The sequence below is a fragment of the Mustelus asterias genome, chromosome 21 (assembly GCF_964213995.1).
Source record: "Mustelus asterias chromosome 21, sMusAst1.hap1.1, whole genome shotgun sequence".
NCBI classification, from domain to species: domain Eukaryota; kingdom Metazoa; phylum Chordata; class Chondrichthyes; order Carcharhiniformes; family Triakidae; genus Mustelus; species Mustelus asterias.
The window spans coordinates 57,738,599-57,749,172 of record NC_135821.1 but is presented as its reverse complement, the minus strand read 5'-3'; the positions used below and the strand labels follow the sequence as shown (position 1 = coordinate 57,749,172).

Genomic DNA, 10,574 nt, shown 5'->3' with positions numbered 1-10,574 from the left:
CAGAAGCTGATCCGTAGATTGTCCAGAAGGGTTTTTGGAGTCAGCACACTGGAATCGTCTAGGCAACAGCTACGTACAGGGTTACGGGGATAGGACCTGGGTGGAATTGTTGTTGGTGCAGATTCAATGGGCCGAATGGCCTCCTTCTGCACAGTAGAGATTTTATGATTTTCTTCATGCTGTAATGGCAAGACTGTCATTCTCTGAAGTAATCAAATTTAAAAAACCTTTTATATTAAATGCTGTGGTGCCATTGGGTTCTGATTTTGGACCATGAAAGCTTCTCGGTTTGCCCCCCCCCCCCCCAACATTACGCGCAGCAAGAGCAAAATAATACAGAAAGGATAACTCAGATGGAGCTGAATGCTTGTAAAGAAATTCTGTACAAGGAGCTTTAAGTATGTGTATTTTAATAAATGGAGATTTCCCTCTTTCCTGTCATGCTTTCATGGGAGCCAGCAAGGTGATGGAAAAAAAGAGAGAAATTGGGATTAAGACCAGTTAATACAAAATATACATTTGAAAGTGACAAAAATGTGTTTAACTGGGATCTTAGATTGGTTTCAGTTATGCACTCTATTGCTGTTGGCACTGATACACAGCCAGAGAGTCTATATGCTGAGGCTGCAAAATCATGCCTGTGAAATGCCAATCAAAACTGCATCTTTGCCAGTGGAACTGTAGCATTTCAGCGCCAGCCTCACACTCACAGACATAGCACTAATCCAACTTGCACATTAATGTAAACATTAATGCACTCAGCACACAGACAAATAAAGGGAAAGCAGCCATTCCTTAATTCGTCTTACAAAAAAACAGGAGAAAGTGTAAAAAAGCAACACACTAAAGCAATGGGAATACCTTAAAGAATTCTTGACATTACCTGGATACAATTGCTTTCAGCTGGGTTCCAAACTCGCACTGGAGCATCGCCAAACCTAGATTGATGGCGTCAGTATAAAGATGTGTTGTATTTAAGTTCCTGTCTAGTTTTGTTCCTAACAGTTTGCCTTTAACTTCTCACACAGATCACACAGGAAAGGGCAATGCTACAAACGAATATCTTCGCCCTTTTGTTGATGACCATCATTGGCTACGTTTTCAGTGGTGGCTATTCTCCTTCGAAGTACACGCACCCAATGATTAAAGGGCCAGCAGGACCTCCTTTCAGGGAAGGCAAAGGACAATATATAGGTAAGAGGTGACCAGAGGAGGAGATTTAATGGTTTGAATCATTGTGGGAACAGCCTGTTGCTGACATTACATCAATATTTCACCGAAAGTAATGTTTCATTTACCAGATAATGGCCAACATAAATGAAATTCGACTTAATGAATAAAATGTTAAATTATTTTCCATGTCTTCTTCATTTTTGGTACTTCCTGCATCAGTTACATGTGTGTGATAACTTCCATGAGGTCCATGGGGAATCACTGATTGATATCCCTGTGAGGCCCTGTGAGTATGAGTTCGCCTGGTAGCAGGCACTGGCTTACCCACCTGGCACTCATTACTTATAAGATAGATCCAGGACTGGGCCTGCTGAACAGTAGTCCCAAACAGGGACTAGTGTGTGTACACCACGGTAATGGTTTTACTTTGTATTCTTTAAATAATTATGTTCCTTTCAAGTAGGGCTTCCGCAGTTATTACAGTGTGCAACTTGGACTGAACACAATGAGTATTTTTTACGATGTAAGCATGGTAAACAAAGCAGAAACAAACACATTTCACGAACATTTTAGTAAGAAGGTCTTGAATTAATAGGAGGGAACATGATATACAAATACAGCTTCAAATGTTTCATCTCTGTTTCTGTTCATTTATATATATGATGTTACCACAAACATGTATTGCATCACTGAAATTACAATTTTGTGCGTATAAATAAACAATATCTATTCATTCATGGGATGTGGGCGTCGCTGGCTGGGCCAGCATTTATTGCCCATCCCTGAGGGCATTTAAGAGTCAACCACATTGCTGTCGGTCTGGAGTCACATGCATCCAGACCAGGTAAGGATGGCAGATTTCCTTCCCTAAAGGACATTAGTGAACCAGATGGGTTTTTACAACAATCGACAATGGTTTCATGGTCACTATTAGACATTGAATTCTAGATTTTTAAATTTAATTCAAATTTCACCATGTGCCACGGTGGGATTTGAACCTGGCTCCCAGAGCATTACTCTGAGTCTCTGGATTACTAGTCCAGTGACAATACCACTATACCACTGCCTCCCCTTGTGAATTGAGAGTCACAGCAAGCTCTTAGCTCCATGCGTTCTATGGAGAACGTGTGTTAGTGTTTGCACATATAACTTGTCACAGCTCAGATAACTATTATGCAGGCGCATTATATCCCAGGGGAACCTTGATAGTTCGGGTCAGGTAGAGACCCTGACACAGTTTTGGGTAACAGCACCTCCAGGTCCATATAGTGAATACCTGCATTAACTCAACAGCATTTAATATTCTTGATGCTCTTGGATGTCATTCAAGAGCTGTTAGTTGTGCCTGAGCTCATTACCAGTTGAATACTGCAATCTATTCTATTAGTTACAGGGATATAAAATGATTAAGAACTCCTGTTCAGATTCCAGGATTGAGAACTGCAAACTCTGGATTTTCTTCTGTTTCTGGCCCCCTTTCTACTCCCCCTGGATACTTGCTGGAGTAATTCCATGGATGCCGGCAAGTTTCCTGTATCTTATTACGTGTGAGACCTAACCGTGAATGACGACAGGATATCTGTCGTGTGGGAACATCACTGCCCAATTCTGATCTCTGATTCTGATCTCACCCAATGCCAATAAATGCATTTTTCGGCGTGGGTAACTGAATTCTAATAAGGAATGGAATTCCTGGCTGATTTCTCGGTCTTCCTTCTCCCATGTTATGGGATGTTGAAATTAACAGCAGTGTTCCCACAGCCATAATCGCAGAGTAATGGGGTGCTCATTTAAGATGGATCTGAGGAAGAATTTCTTCTCTCAAAGAGTGTTGATCCTTTGGAATTCTTTACCCCAGCAAGCTGCGGAGGCTGAGTCCTTGAACATTTTCAAGGCGGTGTTCGATAGGGTTTTTATCAGTAGGGGAATTAAGGGTTAAAAAGATAAGGCAGGAAAGTGGATGTAGTGAGTGTTGGATCAAGCATCATCTTATTAAATGATAGAGCAGGCTCGAAGCGCTGAAAGGCCTAGTCCTGTTTCTTATGGTCTTATATTGGCCAGCTGACTCAGCACAAACCGAGGATTAAATAAGCCTAACCAGGATGAATTCAGCCACGGAATCACCAAGGGAATCTATAACCGGGAAAACAAGCAAAAGAAAATGTACAAGGCTTCTTATCCTGCAGCATGTACCAAATGGTCACGGTGGTTGTTACAATCTCTGTAGAGACTAATAAATTTTAAAGAGAAATTTGAACTGCCAGTTAACAGCTGAAAGAATAATAAGTCAAGATTTCAACTTTTAAAAATATTACTGTATCAAATGACTAAAAACAGTATTGACTAAACATTAAGAAACATTATTTTCTTTTGTACGTAACTTATACTCTAGACTGCAAGTATAAATGGTTCATTTTTATATATCACTCATTGGACTGCACAAAATTACAGTTCTTGTTGCAAACCATTCACAGTTGCTCCCGACTTCCAGTGGCTTGCTTCTTTTTCACTTTCCCAACTGTGTAACCTCTAATCCCAGAATTATCCCTCACTGCGAGCGTTACACTGTAGATTTCTTCCTCTAGCTCCATCCTCCAGTCTCCTCGCCTCATTTAACTCCTCACAAACTCAAATCTTCAATCTGAATGTGAGCTCCCACCTGCATTCTACATGGTGAGCGATAGAGGTGGCATTTTCTGGTCCAGGCTTCTATCTTTTACTCTCTCTACTATCTCGAGTGGCTGGAGACCACACAATACAAAACAGAGACTGTTGTCCGCCTGTAATATCCATGGGGTTTTTGGGGAAGCCTGTGAACTGATCTCAAAATGGCTTCCTCTGCCCTCTTCCTAAATAGGTTAGCCTCATGTCTAAGTAGAAATGCTGGTTAGTTATTCTTAATTCCAAGTTCCGTTCATCTTTGAAGCAGGCAATTAAGCCCAAGGAGGAGTCAATTAAAGGCAATTTTATGTGACCGATCCATTTCTATGGTTGGCGGCTGGACCAATTGGCCAGGCAGCCTTAACATTTTCGCTACAACCTCGACCCAGGGTAGGATGAAATGTCCCGAGTGAAATAACATTTGAAAAGATGTCTGGGGATTGAAGTTTTCCGTGTTCTGCTGTCGGGTGGTTGAATGTGCTGCATGGACACAGCTTGCTCCATTTTTTCATCAAATTTAATTTCTTCAAGTCTGCAGCCCCCAGAGACAGCTCCACAGCCATTGTTCACCTTGAGGAAGCCCATTGGATGCGTCAGCTTTTTCTTGGCACCCACCTTCTTCCGCCCCCTCTCCCCCTGGCAGCACTGAGCATTTCTTGGTGCATGTTTCACACCGGCTGCCCGTTAACTCACCAACCAGTTCGCGTTCCAGGTCTATTGCGGCCGGAAGTACATTTCGCGTCCACTTCTGGGCCCGCCGAGTGCGTGTGCCTGATCACCGCAAAGTCCAGGCCTTCACCATCTTTCTGGGATTTTGGGTATCTCAGCGTCTGCTCATTGTAGATTCAAAAACTGTTGTCATCTGACCTCTTTCATCTACCCTACATTTAAAACTACAGTCTCAAAATTTGGCAGTCTTTAAAACTGAAAGATATAGCCCTAAAACATAAAAATGTTATTAACCTCACAATTGTGACATCATGTACCTGATAGTTCCCTTGGGGCGACACAGTGGTTAGCACTGCTGCCTCGCAGCACCAGGGACCTGGGTTCGATTCCCGGCTTGGGTCACTGTCTGTGTGGAGTTTGCACATTCTTCCCCCGCGTCTGAGTGGGTTTCCTCCGGGTGCTCCGGTTTCCTCCCACAGTCCAAAGATGTGCGGGTTAGGTTAATTGACCATGCTAAATTGCCCCTTAGTGTCAGGGGGACTAGCTAGGGTGAATACATGGGGTTATGGGGATAGGGCCTGGGTGGGATTGTGGTCAGTGCAGACTCGATGGGCCGAATGGCCTCCTTCTGCACTGTAGGATTCTCTGATCTAGGATAAAGGAACTTGACTTTGTGTTTTAATTCCAAATGCCTCTGTTGAACTATTTGCAGCAACAAAGGAACACTAAAAGAGGCAATGATGTGGGAATAATGAGGATGAGAAATTGAAGTAAAAGGCAGAAGGATAACTTTATTATGTAGAGATCAGCGTCTAAAACGTGCACAATTCTCAACATTATGATGCCACTGGAGAACAGAAATCTAATTCTTGTACAGCCTAAGTTGAAATGTCCAGTGGACTCTGAAAATCACAGGAGACAAGTTAATAAGCAACAGTTGTTGAAGATTAAGTGAACAGATTTGAGAAATGCAGGGGTCAGTAGTCAGTTAAAGCTTTCTGACCTTAGCTCCACAGGGGACAGCAAAATTCTCACTACTGTTGTGTGTATGTAATTAGAAGTTTATGTCTTTTATTTAACTTGTGCCATAAATTAAAATAGGACAACAGGGTTTTGTTAACTTTCTCCAGAAGGACTGCTGCTGTTGGTCTAGTTGATTAAGGGAATAAATAACTGAGCCGTTTAGACTAGAAATGTTTCAGTGTCAATCACTGGCGTGAGTCGAGTTCCGTGTTCTCAGCAGGGGCAGGATTGGAAAATGGGGGATCTCCTACAGTGGGAATCAGCACTCCTAGAACAGGAGGGGAAAACACAACATAACTCCGATGGCTCCTGGTCACGCCTGTTACTTGGTGAGATGAAGCTACACACGCAAGTCCATAATGTAACACCTCCTTTTCCTGCTTAAGCATCATCTGTCTGAATTGCTGTAAGGTCTTCGCCCAAGACATAAACCATGACCACTGAATTTAACTGATGTGTTTTCGGCTGAAAATTACATTTCCTGCAATTTTTCAAATATTCATTTAAGAGATGTGGGCATCACTGGCTAGGCGAGCAGCTATTGCTCATCCCTAATTACCCTTTAGGAGGCGATGGTGAGTTGCCCTCTTGAACCACTGCAGTCCATTAAGTATAGATCCAATTGTGTTCAAATGTGTTGATTCAATATTGTAGCCAAGTGCTTATTGAAAGTCCACGTTTGTGGGTACTGGTAAGGACAGGATTATGGTATTGGTAAAGTTTATGGTATTGGTAAAGACAGGTTTGGCCTGGGACGGGAGGTTTTTGCAGTCAAGTTCTCTGCTTACGGTTCCTGTCAAGACTTCGTTATGAAGGATGCTGATTTGGTAAGGGTGGCACAGTGGTTAGCACTGCTGCCTCACAGCTCCAGGGACCTGGGTTCGATTCCCGGCTTGGGTCACTGTCTGTGTGGAGTTTGCACATTCTCCTCGTGTATGCGTGGGTTTCCTCCGGGTGCTCCGGTTTCCTCCCACAGTCCAAAGATGTGCGGGTTAGGTTGATTGGCCATGCTAAAATTGCCCCTTAGTGTCCTGGGATGCATAGATTAGAGGGATTAGCGGGTAAAATATGTAGGGATATGGGGGTAGGGCCTGGTGGGATTGTGGTTGGTGCAGACTCGATGGGCCGAATGGCCTCTTTCTGTACTGTATGATTTCTATGATCTATTTCTATGATCTATGAGCACCAGGGACCCGAGTTCTACACGAATAGTTCTGAGATCATGAGGCCACACATGACAAGTGAAAGATGCTGTGTAAAAAGACCCTGCTCCTTTCCATGATACTTGGAACATAAGAATCCCAGGACTCACTGCTGAAATCTTTTATGTATTGAGAAGTCCCTGGATGGAAGGCCAAATTCCTTAATGCAGGATACTACCAACATGGAAAATTCAAAGAGCTAAGTCAGTGTTAAGCAGGAAATAAGGAAGTATTGTGATGATGCTGTGTATTTAAGTGATATATTTATATCATGTTTCTTGTGAGGGGTTATGTTTAAAATTCAGCTCTTGTTCACCTGGTACCAATCTGTCTGCAAACCAGATAGTCCCATGCTGAGAATGCAGAAGAATGAGCCTAGATAATAGGGTGTTTGTTTTAATCTGAGTTAATGCACATTTGTTTATCTTTGGATTTTCCCCTGGGGTTTCAGAGAAGGGTTTTGATTAAGTTGATTAACAAGAGATAGAGTCTTGTGAAGGGAGGAGTTAAGCCTACAGGGAAAAGCAGGTAGTGTCTGCTTTATCCTGAAAGAAGCAAGAGATGTTTTTTTTTGTTCCCTCTGGAGGTTGCTGTTTGAGTGTCAGAAGACAGGTGTCCCTCTGTATCCCTCTCCAGAGGTGTTCAAATGCAATGGGACTGTTAAAAGTAAAAAACATGTAAGCCTGCGTTGTTTGCTAACTGAGTTTTGAGGAGGAGTTTACATCTATGAGGAATGTTGCTTGAATTGAAACTGATAGAGATAGGTTAGCAGTTAAGAATTGAATCTTGTCATGTTCAAGTATTTTGGTTGGAAAAGTTAAGCTAATTTACTTGTTATGGTTAAACTGTATTATTAAATAAAGTGTGTTTTGGTAAACGCTTCCCAGTGAGTTAATAGAATCAAACCTGGAGTGAAACACCTTATCCTCACACTAATGCCAAAATAAAAATAATAGTTGGGGTCTCATCTAACTTCATAATATACCTTGGGGTTTCTGATCTGGTCCCTAACAATATTGAGTTGGGAGCCATAGATTTTGAGAGGGGCACAAGACTGAGAAGAGGATGGGAATTGTACCACTTTGGGAATCGATGTGTTGGACTTGGGGACTGTGTGATGAAGCACCAGAAACTGGGCGTGGTAGAAAGCAGAAAACATTACAAAAAGTAAGCTCAGATCATGTTCCTCACACACCCGGGCTTGAACATCACAGAAGTTGGTCTTTTGGCCGGCAACTTCAGGTATCAGAATGAACTATTATAGGAGACAAGATTGAGATGAGGAACCTGTTGATGAATAAGATATCAGAATCTGCATGTGGTAGAAAATTACCTCACATAAAACTATGAGGTGGAGATGGAGATGTTGGCGTTGGACTGGGATGGGCACAGTAAGAAGCCTCACAACACCAGGTTAAAGTCCAACAGGTTTATTTGGAATCACGAGCTTTCGGAGCGCTGCTCCTTCGTCTGGTGAGCGGAGGTTAGTTCACAAACACAGCATATATAGGCAAAGACACAGTTGCAAGATAATTACAGATTGGAAAGTGAAGAGTGGTTGGAATGCGAGTCTTTACAGGTCATCAAGTCTTTACAGGTACGAACAGTGTGAGCGGAGAGAGGGATAATCATAGGTTAAAGAGGTGTGAATTGTCTCAAGCCAGGACAGTTTGTAGGAATTTGCAAACCCAGGCAGTATGGTGGGGGTTACAAGTCGTGTGACATGAACTCAAGATCCTGTCCTCATACATGCGGAACTTGGCTATCCGTTTCAGAGCAGAAACATTTTCTGCTGAGAAAACCATCAGCTTTTGCTTTGAATTTTGCACTGGTACCAGCTCCAGTGAATAGAAACATGTTCAATTGCTTGACTGGAATAATGTCAGCAGTGTAATGAAGGCTGACAGACATGTATCTGATCCAAGCATAATTATAACCGAAGCACAGAGTTCCATTTACCTTTCCCACTCACTTCCATCACATTGAAATATTGGTCCAAATATAACATTTCTTGGCAAACCGCGTATTTATTGGGGCTGAGTTATATTTAGATAATTCATATGGAGGAATGATTGATGGGACCACATACTTCACTTTGGCATCCCATCTTCTCCGACAGCACCAAGAAACATTTCCCTGTTTTAAAGAATGTTAGTTGGTTTCCTGAGCACTCTTGTAGGTTGCATATTTGGAAGGTTAGTTAAGATGGTTGTTCACTTACTTGAGGATGTAGCTTTGATGTGCTTTTGTTTTTAAAAAAAACCTTAAACCAGAACCCTTGTTCTTTGCCACCACCTGCTGTGACTCATGTCTCAAAATATGCCGCGGAATTAAGTATAAAAACCAATTTGCATCCATAATTCGAGGCCCACTATAAGACAGTTGGAACAACTTGCTCGTAATTCTAAGTGGAAACTTCAGCTTTTTTTTGCTGTCAAAGGATTATTTCTTCCTTTTTTTGAGCAGTTTTCATTCATTTCCTCTGCTCCCGAGGCAACAGAATGTTGCTATATGCTACAGTTGCCAATGGTTCTGTGAATACTCTGCACAATTCTCTTTCCTAAAGTGAGTGTCAATAATAGTCCCATCATAGCCACTGACAGCCATATAGTAAACTTCCAGCAGTCTCTGTATTCATTTGAAAGTTGACAGCTTTACTGAGATCTGCACTTGTCAGTGGAATTTCTGGAGATAAGTGCATGCTGCTTCTGTTGCTGAGGGAACTATGAGAGTCCATTCCAATGAAGTAACGTCCAAATAAACACAGGAGTGGAATTTTCACAAAATATTTCTCAGTGTCATAACAACGAGAAAACAGAAGATTTCCACGCCGCTCTCTCAGCGCACTCTGCACCGCAATCTTTTGACACGCAGTCACTTTTTTCTGAGTTGGGAGCTTGGCGCCAGTACTCCTGGGGCAGAACCTAAACACGCCAGTGAAACCGCCTTCAGAGCACTTGGCTGCAATGTCGCAAGGGTACCCCGATCTTATGGTGCAGTGGGAGACCCCCTCCCACACCCTCACGGACATCGGACCCCCTCCCCCCACTTCATTGGCAGCATGTTCTCCCCTTACCCCGACACGGGTCGCCCACATTGGGGCACCAGGGCTCTCCTAGTGAGTCTTCTGGCTGACCCATGGCATGCAGAACCGAGTACACTCTACGATGGAATGAAATTGTATCTAGTCTTTGGAAGGAAATTTTTGACAAGTCCAGAGACCTTTTCTTCAATGATGTATTTTCTGCAGAATAGATAGATAGAGCGCGCAATGTTTCTTTTATCATTTACATACACTGTTTTTATATATCATTGAGTAAAATGCCTTTAGGACATTACTCACCATGTCATTTATTTTTATATAAATGGCAATTTTGTTTGTGTTTCCCTAACTATTTTTCTACCTGCTGCTCGGAGACATTGATGTTTTGCGCAAGATGTTGACTCCCCCAGTAACTTGCCCCAGGGGTTGTGTGAGCTGTAATGGTGTTCGTTGAGAAGCTATTTTACCCCGGGGTATTGCAGATGGACCAATTCCAGCCATCAGCCTCTGGCAACATGTACATTTCCAGCAGTTGGCATTGGATAGCAAGAAGGAGAGAACTCATTGACTCCAATAAAAACACAGTGCTGGAAGTTCTCGGCAGATTTGGCAGCATCTGTGGAGACAGAAATGGTGAGTTAATGTTATTGGCCCTCTGGGGTTTGGCTGGGAAGCAGGAGAGCTCATAAAATGATGAGAGAAAGCAACAAGATTTTGTGATATAGGAGCAGAATTAGGCATTTGGCCCATCAAGTCTGCTCCGCCATTCGACCATGACATATGTTTCTCAACCCCATTCTTCC

General features: G+C 42.7%; 1 protein-coding gene across 1 annotated transcript in view; it reads left to right on the top strand.

Moving 5' to 3' along the window:
* The first annotated feature begins 1,029 nt into the window (after window positions 1–1,029).
* col8a2 (collagen, type VIII, alpha 2) overlaps window positions 1,030–10,574 on the top strand; it is a 94,185-nt gene continuing 84,640 nt past the window's right edge. Inside the window, exon 1 of the mRNA XM_078237945.1 lies at window positions 1,030–1,194. Coding sequence (XP_078094071.1) covers window positions 1,047–1,194 — 148 coding nt within the window. The 5' untranslated portion in view covers window positions 1,030–1,046. The remainder of the gene's footprint in view (window positions 1,195–10,574) is intronic.